The sequence below is a fragment of the Melanerpes formicivorus genome, unplaced genomic scaffold (assembly GCF_026170545.1).
Source record: "Melanerpes formicivorus ecotype bairdi unplaced genomic scaffold, bMelFor1.0.p_v2 SCAF_114, whole genome shotgun sequence".
Lineage (NCBI taxonomy): Eukaryota > Metazoa > Chordata > Aves > Piciformes > Picidae > Melanerpes > Melanerpes formicivorus.
The window spans coordinates 412,242-430,901 of NW_027142466.1; the positions used below are offsets into that span (position 1 = coordinate 412,242).

Here is an 18,660-nt window from a genome sequence, read left to right on the forward strand (position 1 = left end):
CTTTGGGCTGGAAAAATCGACTCTGGCAAAGAACAAACAAACAAAAAATGTTTTTCCCTTCAGGGAATCCTCCAAATAAAAGTTCTGAACCCAGTGACATTTTCCTGCAGGAGAGAGGTGGCTGACAGCTGCTAATAAAAAGGATTCAACAAGGGCTAATAAAGAGAAATTAATTCCTCTAAGGCTCTCCGCTCCACACCTTCGGCTGGGCTCTGCCCACAGCCCTGGAGGCCCAGCAGGGATCTTTTTTTTCCCCCAGCTCCAATATAGCCTTGTAGGAAAATAAACTTCAGGCAAAGAAATTCATCAGGTTTACTTGGACAAAGCCAGCTTGTGGTGCTGGGGTGTGCAAACACTGAAAGCCCAGGAGCATCGCCTTCACTGGCCCAATCCTCTTAGTGCTGTTGTTGCATCACGTCAGAAAATATGGGAACATGTGGAAAAATATGGGGAAATACAGGGAAATATACAGGAAACATCACAGCAGGGATGCTGCTGGACTGGTCCCTGGGAAGGTGCTCCCAAGCCAACCAAGAAGTAGGAGGATTAATTTTTTTCCCCTGTTTCACAGATTCACAGAATGGGAGGGGCTGGAAGGGACCTCTGGAGCTCCCCCAGCACAAGCCCTGCCAGAGCAGGGCACCCAGGGCAGGGCACACAGAACACATCCAGGGGGGTTGGAAAGGCTCCAGAGCAGACTCCACAACCTCTCTGGGCAGCCTGCCCCAGGCTCTGGCAGCCTCACAGGGACAAAGTTTCCCCTCCTGTTCCCCTGGCACCTCCTCAGCTCCAGCTTGCCCCCAGTGCCCCTTGTGCTGTGCTTGGCCACCCCTGAGCAGAGCCTGGCTCCAGCCCTGCACAGCTTTATCCCCAGCACTGAGGGCAGCCCTCAGCTGCTCTGCTCCCAGCTCCCAGCCCCAGCTGCCTCAGCTGTGCTCACAGGAGATGTTCCACTGCCTGCAGCAGCTCTGTGCCTCTGGCCTGGCCTCTCTCAAGCAGTTTCCCTGTCCTTCCTGTCTATTACGTGTGACAAGCCACCTGCAGGAGTGTAAAACCCATCAGGATGACTTGTCTGGTGGGGGTTTATATGTCCCATCACATTTTCCTGGTGATTTGCCTCCAGGGTGGTTGATTGATGCTGTCTGCCTTGAATTGTGGAAAACCAACCAAAATCCATTTGTTTGGGCAGAGGATATGGCCCTGGGTGGGGTAAAAATCACCCTGGGGTGCATTCGATAGCAAAATCTGTCCAGATCCACATCAGCAGCTGAATACAGGAGAATGATCAGATCTTGTGTGCAGCAAAAAAGGAGTTAAGGGATAAAAACATACTGGGGAGCTGGTTGGGGCAACCAAATCCATGTCTGGAACCAGGTGATATTTTTTACAGTTCTGGTGTCCCCATCACAAGAAAGACACAGAGCTGTGGGAGGAAGTCCAAAGGAGGCCACAAAGATGCTCCAAGGGCTGGAGCAGCCCTGCTGTGAGCACAGACTGAGGGAGCTGGGGCTGTGCAGCCTGGAGAAGAGCGAGGGGGAACCTCAGAGCTGTCTGCCAGGAGCTGAAGGGATCCTGCAGGAAGGCTGCAGAGAGACTTTTCCTGAGGGGGTCTGAGACAGGCCAAGGAGGAATGGTTTGGAGCTGAGGCAGAGCAGGGTTAGAGTGGAGCTGAGGCAGAAGTTGTTCAGCAGGAGGGAGCTGAGACTCTGGCCCAGGCTGCCCAGGGAGGCTGTGGCTGCCCTCCTGCCTGGGGGTGTTCAAGGCCAGGCTGGATGAGGCCCCTGAGCAGCTGAGTGCAGCTGAGAGGTGTCCCTGGGCATGGCAGGAGGTTGGAGCTGAGCTCTGAGCTCCCTTCCAGCCTGAGCCATGCTGGGATTCTATGATACCCAGGTGGGAAATACCTTCAAAAAGGCATTTCTGGCATGTGTTTGGATCTTGAAGCTAAGGCTGTGAGAACTCCACAGGTTGTTCAGGCTTTCATTACCCCACACTGTCTTTTTTCCTCTCGAGTGACCTTGTTTGCCTTGAGAGACTCTTGAAATCTGCTGCAAAGCATCCTGGGGAAAGGCTTTATTCAGTGCCTCCTTCCAGGCCTTTTGGACTTGTCACATTTGAATTCCTTCACTTCCAAGCTGCACCTTTTTGGTTCACAAGTGCCTATGGCCTTGGCCACTAACTGGGGGAGGATTCATCCTTACATTTAAACCTTAACCCCAATGGTGTTAGAGCCCCAGAGATGCACGGTGTCAATAATTATCACCTCCATAATTACATTTGACTTAGCTAATTAGACTGTTTACACAATTAGAATGTTAGTTATGGCAATTCTATCACAACACCACTGCAGCCAGCTCAAACTCAGACATTATTATCTCCAAAGGACTGAAACAATTGGGGCCAGAGTATTTTAGCCACCTTGCACCCACTGCTGCCCACACCCTGCACAGATTAATATTTGACTTCATTCCTCCTGGGTCCTTTTTCACCACCCCACCCCCCCCCCCAGTCCACATGGTTTTGTCAGAGAAAATAAAAGAGAGAATAATTTTAGGTTATCTCCTGGATTTACTCTTTCTGGCTGCTTTCTCATCCCTGAATCACACCAATTTGGACAATCATTTCCACTCAAGAGGTGACTTTACTCCTTCTAGGTGCTTGGGGGGGGGGGGGGGGGGGGGGGGGGGGGTGGGGGGGGGCAAAAAGGCATGGGGCTGCCAATGAAATGGGAAAATTCAGCTTCATACATGGCTTGAATCCTTTTGGGTGGTTTTCACCCCAAAATTGCATGGTTTTACCCCAAAGAAATAGGTCATTTCAGGCTAATGTGTGGGTTACCCCTTCTGGGTGCTTTTTCACCCCAAACTGCACTGTACTGGGGGAAAGGAAAATAAAAAGGAGAGGGGGGGCTTTAATTTCCTTTGGGGTGCCTTTGGCTCTTCAAATCACAGGGCTTTGCCAAACACAAAAGGGCAACTTCAAGCTAATACCTGGCTTCACTCTTCCTGGGCACTTTTTAGACCCCAGGTGACATCATTTTGACCCCAAAGAAGGGACAGTTTAGGTCTGGAGGTGTGAGTCTTTAGGAGTGCTGCACAGTGAGGGGCATGAGAGAGCTCCAGCACCATGCTGGGATGGCCACCACCTTACCAAAGGCTCCCATCGCTACCAACACCTGTGCCTGCCCCCACTCCTGCCTGGGGGTTAATGCATTAGAGTAACAATGCAGGGTAACAAAGAACACCCAAAGAGTGGCTGTCAATGGCTCCATGTCCCAGGGGAGGCCAGTGACAAGTGGAGTCCCTCAGGGATCAGTCCTGGGACCTGTCTTGTTCAACATCTTTGTGGGGGACATGGACAGTGGCATTGAGTGCACCCTCAGCAAGTTTGCTGATGGCACCAAGCTGTGTGGTGCAGCAGACAGGCTGGAGGGAAGGGATCCATCCAGAGGGAGCTGGACAGGCTGGAGAGCTGGGCACAAGCCAACCTCATGAAGTTCAACAAGACCAAGGGCAGGGTCCTGCATCTGGGTCGAGGCAATCCCAGGCACAAATACAGGCTGGGCAGTGACTGGCTGGAGGGTAGCCCTGAGGAGAGAGCCTTGGGGGTGCTGGTGGACAAAAAGCTCAACAGGAGCTCTCAGTGTGCACTTGCAGCCCGCAAAGCCAATCAGAGCCTGGGCTGCATCAGGAGAAGTGTGGCCAGCAGGTCGAGGGAGGTGATTCTCCCCCTCTGCTCAGCCCTGGTGAGACCCCACCTGGAGTACTGTGTCCAGTTCTGGAGCCCCTATTACAAGAGGGATGTGGAGGGGCTGGAAGGTGTCCAGAGCAGGGCCAGGAGGATGAGCAGAGGGCTGGAGCACCTCTCCTATGAGGACAGACTGAAGGAGTTGGGGCTGTTCAGGTCTGGAGAAGAGAAGGCTCCGAGGAGACCTAATTGTCGCCCACCAGTATCTGAAGGGGGCCTACAGGAAGGCTGGGGAAGGACTTCTCAGGATCTCAGGTAGTGATAGGACTAGGGGGAATGGAATGAAGCTGGAGGTGGGGAGATTCAGGCTGGATGTGAGGAGGAGGTTCTTCACCATGAGAGTGGTGAAACCCTGGAATGGGTTGTGCAGGGAGGTGGTCGAGGCCCCCGTCCCCTGGGGGTGTTTAAGAGCAGGCTGGATGAGGCTCTGTCCAGCCTGATCTAGTGTGGGGTGTCCCTGCCCATGGCAGGGGGTTGGAACTAGATGATCCTTGTGGTCCCTTCCAACCCCTGAATGAAACTATGAAAACTATGAAACACAGGAGCCAGGGCACGCAGTAACCAAGGCATGAAGGAGCGCAGCACTGAGCTGCCACATTAACAATGCACTGCAGCAACCCCTGCCCTAATGAAATAATGCAACACTGATGCATTAATTACTGAATGGGGTGATTAATGAATGCAGACTGCTGTGAGCTCACATCACCTGTAGACAGCTCGCTTGTCAGCCTCCAGCTGCGCCTGGGGGTCAGCAGCCGTGGCAGGAACCGGAGCACTGGTGGCTGCTGCTGGCGTGGCGAGGTGCACAGGTTGAGCCTTGCTGGGCTGCTGGGCTGTGGCTGTCATCTGGGAGGGGAGGGGAAGAAATAAAGGAAGAAACTCAAATTACACTTTCCTGCTGAGCTTTGCCTGGAATTTTGACAATTTCACAGGAGAGTCCCTGTGACTCTGCTGAGGCTCAACAAGGCCAAGGGCAAGGTCCTGCAGCTGGCTCAGGACATCCCCAGTGCCAGTCCCAGGCTGGGGCTGAGGAGAAGGCCTTGGGGGTGCTGGGGGTGCAGAGCTGGCCAGGAGCCGGCACCCAGCGCTGCCAGCCCAGCCCCAGCCTGGCCTGGGCTGAGCCCCAGCAGGGTGGGCAGCAGGGGCAGGGAGGGGATTCTGCCCCTCTGCTCTGCTCTGCTCACCCCCCCCTGCAGGGCTGGGGCAGCTCTGGAGCCCTCAGCACAGCACAGGCAGGAGCTGGGGCAGCAGGGCCAGAGGAGGCCACAGCAGTGCTGGCAGGGCTGGAAGCCCTCTGCTGGGAGCCAGGCTGAGAGAGTTGGCCTTGGGCAGCCTGCAGAGGAGAAGGCTCCAGGGACACCTTCTGCTGGCCTCCCAGCACCTGAAGCAAGCTGGGGCCAGAGCTTGGAGCAGGGCCTGTTGGGCCAGGCCAAGGGGGGATGGTTTGGGAGGCAAAGAGGGAGCTTGAGAGTGGAGAGAAGGAGAAATGGTTGGTGCTGAGGCTGGGGAGAGCCTGGCCCAGGCTGCCCAGAGAGGTGGAGCTGCCCCATGGCTGGCAGCAGGGCAGGGCAGGTTGGTTGGGGCTGGGAGCAGCCTGCTGTGGCTGGGGATGTCCCTGGGGGCTGCAGTGGAGGAGCTTTGGGGGTCCCTTCCCACTCAAACCAGTCTTGACCACAGGCAGTGCTGTGCTGAGCCCACAGCAGGATGGTTTGGGGGGAGCCCAAATTCTGTTTGGCATTTCCTCTTAGCCTGGGAGCAGCAGATTGAAGGTTTTTGACTTTTTCCTCCCCTCTTTCTTCTTGAGGAAAATACAGGGGGGAAAAATTCCCAACATCCTTATAGCAGCAGCAGCAAAACCAAGGCTGAGGGTGATTATGGGATGCTTTGCCCCTGCCCCAGACTAAACTACCTGCCTGTGCCAGGAGTGTGCTGAGCCAGCAGGTTTGTCTAGACACACATTTGGAGCCCTTCTGCCCATGGTACCTGAGCCCCTCCTGACTCCCCAGGCCAAGCCATGACTCATCCCAGCACGGTGAGACTCCACCAAAACAAAACCTCAACCTTTTTGGCTTTGCCTGTGCCCAGTCTCCCATTTTTAGCCCCAGTCCCTGCCCCAGATCATCAGGATGGGGCTGGGACTCTAGCAGGGACCTGGCAGCTGCTCTGTGTGGCTGTGCTGGGAACCTCAGGGCCCATGCAGGGTTAAAATTTTACCTTAAACTCTACATTGGAATTTAAGCTTACATGGAAGTTTAATTTTGATCTGTGCCAGCCTGTCCTTCAAACATCTATCCTGGGCAATTTCCTCATCAACTGACCAGCCACATCCAAAACAGTCTGAATTGTCTGCTGCCAGGCTGTGCTGGGCCACAAAAGCTTCACAAGATTTGGCTCCAAAAAGGTCCTGGGGAGTTTTGTTCTTTTCCATTACTTACTCAATCTTGGCTCAAATGTGGCAGCAAGCCCCAAATCCCAAACCTCACCCAGATTGGGTGTTCTACCTGCTGTGGTGTCAAACAGATTTTACACATCCAGGCTGGGATGCTTTAGTCCCTACATCTTCACTCCTCCCCTTGAGCTAGGCAGCAAAAGGAAGCTTCTGTCCCTTGCTAAATATGCTGTAGATCATTGATTTATTTACCACACCCATTTCTATTTGTTGTATTTATTTCTGTGCTTAAGTAAAAATATTTTTATCAATCACTTATTTCCCTACATTATATCTAATATCTAACAGAATCAATATCCAACATCACAGCTGTGCCCCCTGTGGCCAGGAGGGCCAAGGGTGTCCTGGGGTGCAGCAACAGGAGTGTGGCCAGCAGGGCTGGGGAGCTTCTGCTGCCCCTCTGCTCTCCCTGCTGAGACCACCCTGCAATACTGTGTCCAGTTCTGGGCTCCCCAGCTCCAGAGAGAGAGGGAACTGCTGGAGAGAAGCCAACAGAGAGCCATGAGGATGAGGAAGGGACTGGAACTGCTGTGAAGAGAGACTGAGAGCCTTGGGGCTGTTCAGCCTGGACAGGAGGCTGAGAGGGGACCTGATCAATGTCTATCCATAGCTGAGGGGTGGAGGTCAGGATGAAGGTGCCAGGCTCTTTGTGGTGGTGCCCAGTGCCAGGACAAGGAACAACAGGCACAGGCTGGAGCCCAGGAGACTCCAGCTCAACACCAGGAGACCCTTCTGTATGGTGAGGCTGCCAGAGCCTGGGGCAGGCTGCCCAGAGAGGTTGTGGAGTCTCCTTCCCTGGAGCCTTTCCACCCTCCCTGGATGTGCTCTGGGTGCCCTGCCCTGGGTGCCCTCTCTGGCAGGGCTTGTGCTGGGGGAGCTCCAGAGGTCCCTTCCAACCCCTCCCATTCTGTGGTTGGTTGGTGACACAAAATGACAGATTGTACATTGAGCTCTGCCACCATGGGTTAAGAAATCATTTCCTGTGCTATTCACTGGCTCCTGTGATTCTCTATTGATTCCTGCCTTCAGAGGTAAATAAAATGCATTTGATCTGCTATTTGCCTGATGTAATCCTATATTGACCTGAGTGTATTTGTATCTATTTTACAGCTCTTTGTCTGATAATCTATTAATTGGGGTGCATTTATATAGCCAATTTATATCTATCTGTCTACTTATCTGTTCCCTAATGTAATCATCTCCTCATTTGTGTGTAGTTCTATATCCATTTTATGTCTATCTGCTTAATATTTTTTGCCTGATACAATCATATATTGATTTGTATTTAGGTCTAGGTGAGACCTGCCTTATATATTTATGTATTTTCTGATGCAATAATACATCCATGCCTAGGAATTGATATATTTATGTATTTCCTGATGCAATAATACATCAATGCCCAGGAATTGATATATATCTATTTTATATCTATTTGTCCAATATCTTCTCTGCTCCAACCCTGCATTAAATTCTATTTGGGTAGTTCACTTCTATGTATACACCTTCTGCTCTAACTACAGATTAATTTGTGTGTGTTTATATATCAGTATTTCCTACCTACTGTATTTATATATTGGATGCAATCAATTACTTTGTGTGCATGTATCTATAAACAGTTTACATCCCTTTGTCTACTATTTCTATAGCTATTTGTATTCTGCATGTTTATCTATGTTGCTGTGTCCACAGATGGATCTATTTCAACATGTGTTTCACAGCAGCCTGTATTATTTTTGCCAGTGTCTATGTTAGTGTTCAGGCCTACACTACAAACTGATCTGTAGTTATCAATTTGTTCCTCTGCTTACCTGGATATAAATAAAATGGAGATTTTTCTCCCTGCCTATACCCAGATTACAGAGCACAGCCCTGAGAAGTGCTGCCCACCTGTCTCCATGCCCACAGCCTTTGTTCCTCCCAGCTCCTTGCCATGGCAGAAGCCAAACCTTTTGCTTCCCAACTGTTTGACTTTAATATCTCCTGCCTGACCTTTCGCTGCCGACGCTGCGCTTCATTTCCCTTCCTTAATCTCCTTTATTGTTCATAACCCCCAAAGTTTGACTCCAGCACCTGGAAATTCACCTGCTGCCATTTCAGTTCCACTCCCACCCCTCTTCCCTTCCCCAGTGCTAAATGCATCAGTGAGAATTAGCAGTGCACTTCCCCCTGGCTTGGATTTCCCCTCCCCCCCACACCCCCCTATGTTCTATCTAAGGCCAACCCCTTGCAGGTTTTGGATGCTGCACTAAATAGCTCCCTTCCTCTTGCTTTTCCTCCTTTCTTCTCCTTATTATTTCCCCTGACAATTGTTTTTTCTGGAAAAAATGGCACTTTTCCCCCTTTCCCCTCCCCCCTTTTAACTTTTTCCCCCAGGTCACACTCGCTTCCTGTGATGTCGAAGCCCATTTTGCGTCCTGCCCCAAACTCCTGCCAAGTTGGCTCTTTCCAGCCAAGTCTGCAACTAATTGGACCATTACCCCCCCAAAAAAAAGCTTCCTCTGTGGCTCTCCAAGCCATTACCTCACCTTGGTGAAGAAAAGAACTAAACAAAAATAGTCCCAAGTCAGCAGCAAAAGAGCTGTGAGGACACCAGGGGGTGAGGATGGAGCACTGGGATGGGGGTGCTGGGCAGGCAGGAGGGTAAAAACGGGGCCAAAAATGGCTTTGGAGGGAGCAGGTGGGGATGGGGAAGGAGGGAAGAGACTGCTTGGGAGCAGGAGTACCTGAGCAATGGGGCAAGGGGCAGGGAATTTGCAGGTGTTAGTAAAAACACGTAGATTTGTGTGGGCTTAGGAATTCTCTTCTGAAAATGGCCAAAGACAGAAGCAGGAGAGAAATAAAAAGATGGAAGTGACAGCAAAAAGCAGCTGAGAAATGAGTTTAAACAAGGGAAGTTAAAACAAAAACAAGAGAAAGGTTAAAGAGAAAGGTTAAGAGGAGGAGGTTCTTCACCATGAGAGTGGTGAAGCCCTGGAATGGGTTGTGCAGGGAGGTGGTCGAGGCCCCAGCCCTGGGGGTGTTTAAGGCCAGGCTGGCTGAGGCTGTGGGCAGCCTGATCTAGTGTGGGGTGTCCCTGCCCATGGCAGGGGGGTTGGAACTGGATGATCCTTGTGGTCCCTTCCAACCCTGAATGAAACTATGAAACTATGAAACTATGAAACTATGAAACCAAACCAAACCAAACCAAACCAAACCAAACCAAACCAAACAAAAAGGAAGTTTAAAAAAGTCAAGTTCAAACAACAGTTCAAAAATGCATCAGAAAAGGTAAAAAAAATTCAGGTTGTGAAGGGGTTTGAAATGTAAAAAAGGGAAATTGCCTTTAAAAGGTAAAAGACTTTTAACCTGTTCTCAACAGTTTCAAAATGTTCAACGCTAATAAAATAATAATCAAATAATAATATAATAATAAAATCATAAAAAATAAGAGAAAAAAAATGAAAGGGTAAAAAAAAAGTTTCCAAAGTTTTAAAAACTAAGAGGTCAAAACAAAAAAAAAAGTTTCATTTTTTTAACTCAGTTAAAAAGCAATGAAAAAGTAAAAGGATAAGTTAAAAAAAAAAAGAGCCTAAAAGCTGTAAAAAGGTTGAAAAAGTAAAAGTTTTAAAAGCTGAATTAAAAAGCAAAGAAAGAAGTGAAACATTTTCAAGGGTAAAAAAGTAAGTTTACAAAGTTTAAACAATTGCAAAGGTTAAAAAAGTTTTTTTAAACGTTTAAACAATTGCAAAGGTAGAAAAATAAGTTTAAAAAGTGTTAACACTTTTATTAGGAAGGGCAGGGCCTGCCTGACCAACCTGAGCTCCTTCCATGCCCAGGGGACTCCTGGTGGCTGTGGGGCAGGCTGGGGATGAACTCTGCCTGGACTGCAGCAAGGCCTTTGCCACCATCCCCCACAGCCAACTCCTGGCCAAGCTGTCAGCCCCTGGCTGGGACAGCAGCTCTCTGAGCTGGGTGAGGAACTGGCTGGAGGCTGAGCCCAGAGAGTGGTGGTGAATGGTGCCACAGCCAGCTGGCAGCCAGGCACCAGTGGTGTGCCCCAGGGAGCAGTGCTGGGCCCTGTGCTCTTTAACATCTTCATTGATGATCTGGAGGAGGACATTGAGTCCATCAGCAGTGAATGTGCAGCTGACACCAAGCTGGGGCAGGAGTTGATCTGCTGGAGGGCAGAGAGGCTCTGCAGAGGGACCTGGCCAGGCTGGACAGATGGGCAGAGGCCAAGGGCAGGAGATTGAACACAGCCAAGTGCCAGGGGCTGCACATTAGCCACAGCAACCCCAGGCAGTGCTGCAGGCTGGGGGCAGAGTGGCTGAGAGCAGCCAGGCAGAGAGGGACCTGGGGGTGCTGGTTGATGGTAGGCTGAACATGAGCCTGCAGTGTGCCCAGGCAGCCAGGAGGGCCAATGGCATCCTGGGCTGCATCAGGCAGAGTGTGGCCAGCAGGAGCAGGGAGCTCATTCTGCCCCTGGACACTGCACTGGTTAGGCCACACCTTGAGTCCTGTGTCCAGTTCTGGGCTCCTCAGGTTAGGAAAGAGGTTGAGCTGCTGGAAGGTGTCCAGAGAAGGGCAACAAGGCTGGGGAGGGGTCTGGAGCACAGCCCTGTGAGGAGAGGCTGAGGGAGCTGGGGTTGCTTAGCCTGGAGAAGAGGAGGCTCAGGGGAGACCTTCTTGCTTTCTACAGCTACCTTAAGGGGGGTTATAGACAAGCAGATGTTGGTCTCTTCTCCCAGGCAACCAGTACCAGAACAAGAGGACACATTCTCAGGCTGTGCCAGGGGAGGTTCAGGCTGGATGTTAGGAGGAAGTTCTACACAGAGAGAGTGATTGCCCATTGGGATGTGCTGCCCAGGGAGGTGGTGGAGTCACCATCCCTGGAGGTGTTCAGGAGGAGACTTGATGGGGTGCTTGGTGCCATGGGTTAGTTGATTAGGTGGTGTTGGGTGATAGGTTGGACTTGATGATCTTGAAGGTCTCTTCCAACCTGGTCTGGTCTGGTCTATTCTATTCTATTCTATTCTATTCTATTCTATTCTATTCTATTCTATTCTATTCTATTCTATTCTATTCTATTCTATCCTATTCTGATCTGTTCTGTTCTGTTCTATAAGTTTCAAAAAGGTTTAAAAAGTTTTTGAAATGTAAAAAATGTTCCTAGAAGCTAAAAGAGGGAAAATAATTACCTGAAGATAAGCAAAATGTGTTGTTATATGGGAAAAGCATTTGAAAAGAGAAAAATAATTATGTCAAAATGGTTTAAACCATTAAGATGTTTAAAATAAGTTGGGAAGTATGTGAAAGGAGACAAAAAAGGTTTAAAAGCTTTAAATCATGTCAAGAAGTTGACTTCTGGTTGTTTGGGGTTTTTCAACAAGACAGTTAAATACCTGGAGAAATGTACAAACTGGCCACCAAGAGTTGAGAAGGGAGAAAAGGTGAACCAAAAGGTCAAAACCCAAAAAGAGTTCCAAAAATTACATTGCAAAAGCTTAAAGAATGAGAGAAGCCCTGTCTGAAATAGAGAACAGAAAATAGAGAGAGCACAAATCATATAGAATGTAAATAACATAGACCCCCAGCAAGGCTGGAAGGGAGCTCAGAGCTCAGCTCCAACCTCCTGCCATGCCCAGGGACACCTCTCAGCTGCTCTCAGCTGCTCAGGGCCTCAGCCAGCCTGGCCTTGAACACCCCCAGGCAGGAGGCAGCCACAGCCTCCCTGGGCAGCCTGTGCCAGAGTCTCAGCTCCCTCCTGCTGAACAACTTCTGCCTCAGCTCCACTCTAACCCTGCTCTGCCTCAGCTCAAACCATTCCTCCTTGTCCTGGCTCAGACCCCCTCAGGACAAGTCTCTCTGCAGCCTTCCTGCAGGATCCCTTCAGGTCCTGGCAGCAGCTCTGAGGTGCCCCTGGAGCCTTCTCCTCTCCAGGCTGCACAGCCCCAGCTCCCTCATCCTGTGCTCACAGCAGAGCTGCTCCAGCCCTGGCAGCATCTTTGTGGCCTTTGTGACATGGAAAATCATTCTGAAAAAAACCAATTCTATAGAAGACTGAAATAAAGATTTTAAATCATATAAGAATGTTATAAAGATGCCAAAGGTGGAAAGCAAAGCCAAATGTACTTCTGCTCTTTTGCACAATGCAGATTCTTGGTAAAACACAACAAGAACAGAGCAATTAAAAGGTTTGGAGTATGATGCAGAAAACAGAGCCCGAAGAGGCTGCAGGAGAGCTGGGGAAGGACTTTGGACAAGGGCTGGGAGTGAGAGGATGAGTGAGGGACAAAGGCTTTGAGCTGGGAAAAGGGAGACTGAGACTAGAGGAAGAAAATCTTTAGAGTGAGGGTAGAGAGACTCTGGCACAGGCTGCCCAGGGAGGCAGTGGCTGCCTCTTGCCTGGGGGTGTTCAAGGCCAGGCTGGATGAGACTTTGAGCAACCTGGGCTGGTGGGAGGGGTCCTTGGCCATGTCAAGGGGCTGGATGAGCCTTAAGGTCCCTTCCAACTCAAGCTGTTCTAGGATTATGTGATTGTTTTCCCCAATGTCCTGCCAAAAAACTGCATTGAGAAGAGACCTACAAGGCCTGTGAGGAGCGCCTCCTGGCTTGGCTCAGAAGCAGGGTGGGCAGCAGGGCCAGGAGGTGAGCATCCCCCTGTGCTCAGCACTGGGGAGGCCACAGCTCAGTGCTGGGCTCAGCCCTGGGCCCTCCCTGCAGGAAGGCCACTGAGGGGCTGGAGCCTGTGCAGAGCAGGGCAGCCAGGCTGGAGAAGGGCCTGGAGCCCCTGGGCTAGAGGAGGGCTGAGGGAGCTGGGGGCTTGAGGCTGGAGCAGAGGAGGCTGAGGGAGAGCTCCTTGCTCTCTGCAGCTCCCTGCAGGGAGGTTGGAGCGAGGAGGGGGCAGCCTCTGCTCCTTGGTGCCAAGGGCCAGGAGCAGAGGCAATGGCTGCAAGCTGCAGCAGGGGAGGCTGAGGCTGGCTCTCAGGAAACCTTTCTGCCCTGGGAGGGTTCCCAAAGCTTGGAAGTGTCTGCCCAGGGCAGTGCTGGAGTCTCCCTCCCTGGGGGTGGTGCTGAGGGGCAGGGTTTGGTGCTGAGCCTGCAGTGCTGGAGGGCTCTGACATGGATTCTGCCATTCTGTGACCTGCACTCTATGGCTGACACCAGCAGCAGACCTCTGCTGTGTTCCTCCTCCTCAGCTCCTCATCTTCTCTCCATTTTCAGACGTTTTCCTTCCCTGCTCCCCCAAACTACTCTCTGAATCTGTGACAACAGAAACCACACATTGCAGAAGTGGAGAAAAAAGGTTTTAAAGATGTGAGATAATGATGGGGAAAGAAGGCAAATGTTTCCTGACAGGAGAAATGCAGAGATGGGTTTGCCATTGGAACAAGATGGCAAACACCTTGTCAGCTTAGCATTTTCTGTTTGAAAACTGAAATTGAGCATTTCAAATGTTTCCTTTTTTTAAATCCCACTTTCTAAATGCTTTCAGAATTCTCTGCTGAGGAGCCCAGGAGCTGAGGAGGTTCTTTGAGCCTCAGCTCCACCTCACCTGCAGCCTGAGTGATTTTTTACCGTTCAACATGTGGTCGTTTTCCGTCTCTGGCCCCTTTGGGCTCCCCAGCAGCACTTCTGGCCGGCAGGGACAGGCTGCTTTCAGCACTTGGTCTGACAATGCTGACGAATCAACTTGGCCTCCCAACCAGTTTTTACTTTGAATAAAGAGATCCATTATTGGTTATTTTTAGTTTAGTTTACTTTCCCCCCTAACAAAGCCTTCCAAAAACCTTTTGGGGGAGACAAAGCTCATTTTATCCTTTGCTGTCCTGCAAGTGGTGAAAATTCAACACCTCCACCTCATCCACTGTGGCGATCCCCAACTCCCTCACTTGGGATTTCCCTTTTCTGAGCTCTTCACCCTGATGTGACCACCTAGAGCAGCTCTTGCCTGGGAGACAAAGCTGCTATTAGCAATTGCTGTCCTGAAAATGAGGACAAACCAAGCCCCCAACCTAGTGAATCTTCACAACTGATAAAAACTAAACTCTCTGATGTTTTCATTTTAACTTTTCCATTTTCCCCAGATGCAGACATCCAACAAAGCAACTCCTGGGGGAGCCAAAGCTGCTTTCAGCCTTTGCTGTCCTGCAAGTGCTGACAAATCAACATCTCCACCACATCATTGCTTATCACTGGAGGTGCTCAGGAGGAGACTTGATGGGGTGCTTGGTGCCGTGGGTTAGTTGTTTAGGTGGGTTGGATTGGTTGATGGGTTGGAAGTGATGATCTTGAAGGTCTCTTCCAACCTGGTCTACTCTAATCTACTCTACTCTACTCTACTCTACTCTACTCTACTCTACTCTACTCCTATTCTATTCTATTCTATTCTATTCTATTCTATTCTATTCTATTCTATTCTATTCTATTCTATTCTATTCTACTCTACTCTACTCTACTCTACTTCTATTCTATTCTATTCTATTCTATTCTATTCTATTCTATTCCATTCCATTCCATTCTATTCTACTCTACTCTACTCTACTCTACTTCTATTTGATTCTATTCTATTCTATTCTATTCTATTCTATTCTATTCTATTCTATTCTATTCTATTCTATTCTACTCTACTTCTATTCTATTCTATTCTATTCTATTCTATTCTATTCTATTCTATTCTATTCTATTCTATTCTATTCTACTCTACTCTACTCTACTTCTATTCTATTCTATTCTATTCTATTCTATTCTATTCTATTCTATTCTATTCTACTCTACTTCTATTCTATTCTATTCTATTCTATTCTATTCTATTCTATTCTATTCTATTCTATTCTATTCTATTCTATTCTATTCTACTCTACTCTACTCTACTTCTATTCTATTCTATTCTATTCTATTCTATTCTATTCTATTCTATTCTACTCTACTTCTATTCTATTCTATTCTATTCTATTCTACTTCTATTCTATTCTATTCTATTCTATTCTATTCTATTCTATTCTATTCTATTCTATTCTATTCTATTCTACTCTACTCTACTCTACTTCTATTCTATTCTATTCTATTCTATTCTATTCTATTCTATTCTATTCTATCAGAAAGAAATAAAGCTGGTTTAACATCTCCCCAATTTTTAGCATTTTGAACTGTCCCTCTCTATCCCTTCCTGTCCATTTCTCTCTCTTCTACCCATTTTTATCCATTTGTAATTTCTAGTCCGTTTTTGGTCCCACCCAAAACCCACTTTCGGTGTGAGGGAAGGAGGGACAAAACTTCTTTTGCTGTCCTGAAAATGCTGAAAAATCAACATCTCCACCCAATTCTAAATTATGATTTCTTCATCAAACCAATTTCTAACCATAAATAAAGAAATCTTGGTGGAAGATCTGGAATTTGGTTTGGTTTCAGATCCTGGGCTACAGCAGGAGAAGTGTGGCCAGCAGGTTGAGGGAGGTGATCCTCCCCCTCTGCTCAGCTCTGGGGAGACCTCACCTGGAGTCCTGCCTCCAGTTCTGGAGCCCCTATGGCAAGAGGGATCTGGAGGTGCTGGAAGGTGTCCAAAGAAGGGCCAGGAGGATGAGCAGAGGGCTGGAGCTGCTCTGCTGTGAGGACAGACTGAAGGAGTTGGGGCTGTTCAGTCTGCAGAAGAGAAGGCTCCCAGGTGACCTCATTGTGGCCTTCCAGTATCTGAAGGGAGCTCCAAGAAGGCTGGGGAGGGACTGCTCAGGATCTCAGGCAGTGATAGGACTAGGGGGAATGGAATGAAGCTGGAGGTGGGGAGATTGAGGCTGGAGGGGAGGAGGGAGTTCTTCCCCATGAGAGTGGTGAAGCCCTGGAATGGGTTGTGCAGGGAGGTGGTTGGGGCCCTGTCCCTGGAGGTGTTTAAGGCCAGGCTGGCTGAGGCTGTGGCCAGGCTGATCTAGTGTGGGGTGTCCCTGCCCATGGCAGGGGGGTTGGGACTGGCTGATCCTTGCGGTCCCTTCCAACCCTGACTGATACTGTGAGACTGTGATACTATGATACTATGATGCCACAACTCCAAAAAGCACTTGGGGGGGGACACACAAAGCTGCCCTTATGGCCCCCCTGCAGTGAGTGCTGCAAGCTCCACAGCTCTCCTCAGTTCCCTCAATAAATGCATTTGTAAAGAAAATAATTTCCATACTAAAGACAACAAATAAAGGTTTTCAAATAGATTTGTTTCTTTAGCTTCCACTTCCAGCTCTGCTATAAGCACCAATCAAATGCTGTGTGCTGGGGGAGGGGGCAGCTGCTCTGGCCACCTTGCATGGTGAGAATGCTGGAGAAGCAACATTTTAACCCAAAGAGTAAGGATTGTCAATAGCAGCAACAAGGATCTCACATCTTGTCTGGGTTTTGTCCTCTCTATTCCATTTTTGTCCTCAATGCAACCACCTAACAAAGCACTGTTGGGGGAGGCAAAGCTGCTGTCCTGGCTTTTGGTGTTAAAAAAAAGCTGTTTCTAAATGAGCCTCTTTTTGTAACTTGGACAAGGAGAGGGCTCAAGACTCTCCCTTGCCTCCTTCTCGCCATTCACTGCGGGAGATTGGCGGAATTTGGGGGCAGGCTCTGATTTCCAACAGGTAGAGCTGCTCGCTACAAACGATGCTCCCTTAGCAGGTGATTATTACAGCCGCTCTTTCTCTGCCTCCGAACCGCAGCGTTCCAGCATTTCCGTGCCGCTTCCGCACATTCCTGACGGCGAGGCAGGAAAATAACAGCACAAGGCTCCCCCAAACCCCTTTTTTTTGGCCCCAAAACGCTCCCCTTGGCGATCGGAGCCGGTTGTAGCTCCACTAATTGGTTGTGGCTCTAAATTTTTCCTCTGGGAAGAGGGAATTTGTGCAATTGGCTTTTCCAAGCCCAAATTTCCAGGTGAAAAGCTCACAGCATCGAGTGGAAGGGGGAGAAAGCAACTCCCAGCTGCAGCTTTTGCTCCAAACCTGGGGAAAAGGCTTCAGCAGCCCTCTCGGGCGGGGAAAAAAGGAGGGACTTGGTCAAAGACGCTCCTGAGGGTCCCCAAAATTCAGTGCATGGAAGCAAGGAGGAGCAGAGGAGGGAGAAGGATGGGGAAGGCAAAGCGGGGGACAGCTCCGGAGGGCGCTGGGGGAAATCTGGGCTGTTTCCGAAGTCCCTTCAATTGCCCATTAGGAGCGAAGCGGCGCCGCGGCTCCCCGCGGGGTGAGCCAGAAACGGCGACGGGGAGCGGGGACGGGGGGGGAAGGGGGAAGGGGAGGGAGGTGGAATGGGGAAGGAATAATAAAAAAAAATAAATTAGGAGGGAAAAAAAATAGAAAAAGGGGGGAGAAAAAAAGAGAGAAAGGCGTTGTGAGAGCAGCGAGGCGAAGAAATGATGACAGAGAAGGTGGAAGGGCCATAAAAGCCCCACGGAGGTGTCGTTGGCGAGAAGTGACCTTTTCCCACCGAAGGAGACGAGCAGAACGGAGACCTGGGTGGCTTCAGGGGAGGTGTAAAAGTCAATTTATTTATTTTAGCTCGCAGAGCACAGCCTGGAGTTTATTAATTTCAATCTTTTTTGTGCCCTGGGAGGGGAGATTTCGCTGCTTTAGCAGCCGAGGGCTGCAGCAAAAGGGGGGAAGCTCCAAATCTCCCTCGGGCTCCTTGCTGTGCTCAGCCCACACCACCCCCACTGGACCACTGCAGCTGGGAAACGTGATATGGATTTGCCCCCCCCCCCCCAGATGGGCTGTGAGGCACTGGACCATCACTGAAACTCAACCTCAGCCCCCACACCCCAGCCCTTGGGGTGCTCCAGCGGAGTTTCTCTTGGACAGCCTCCCCTTCCCTCAGTAACTCAGCTCTGGAACGATGCTCAGGGAAGTTATTCGACCCCTTGGAGCAACACCACAGATGAAGGCTGCCAAAAAGTGCCATAAAAATACAGCAAAATCTCCCACTCCAGCCAGACATTTCGTCTTGCCAGCTCATTAACCTGCTGGCTGCAAACTCACCACCATGTCAGCATTCCAAGAAGACCCTGCACCTCCAAAACAAGCCAGGAAGGGGAAAAAACAGAATCCCAGAATCACAGCATGGAGGGGGTGGGAAGGGACCCCTGGAGCAACTCCAGCCCAGCCCCTGCCCCAGCAGGGCACCCCCAGCAGCTTGCCCAGGGGCACAGTGCCCAGGGGGGGTTGGAAGCTCTCCACACCAGGACACTCCACAACCTCTCTGGGCAGCCTGCTCCAGGCCTCCAGCACCCTCCCAACAAACAACTTTCTCCTCCTCTTCCCCTCCAACCTCCTGGCCTCCACTCTCTGCCCCTTGCTGCCCCTTGGCCTGGCCCTGGGCACCACTCAGCAGAGCCTGGCCCCAGCCTCTTGCCCCCCAGGGGCCCTTCAGCTCTTGCTGAGCATTGCTGAGCATTGCTCTGGGGCTGCTCTTCTGCAGGCTCTCAGCCCCAGGCCTCTCAGCCTTTGCTCCTGCCAGAGCTGCTCCAGGCC

At 50.1% G+C, this 18,660-nt stretch overlaps 1 protein-coding gene across 1 annotated transcript in view; it reads right to left on the reverse strand.

The window, feature by feature from the left end:
- PKNOX2 (PBX/knotted 1 homeobox 2) overlaps positions 1-18,660 on the reverse strand; it is a 124,433-nt gene that overhangs the window by 28,559 nt on the left and 77,214 nt on the right. Inside the window, 1 exon segment of the mRNA XM_068167265.1 lies at positions 4,451-4,590. Coding sequence (XP_068023366.1) covers positions 4,451-4,590 — 140 coding nt within the window.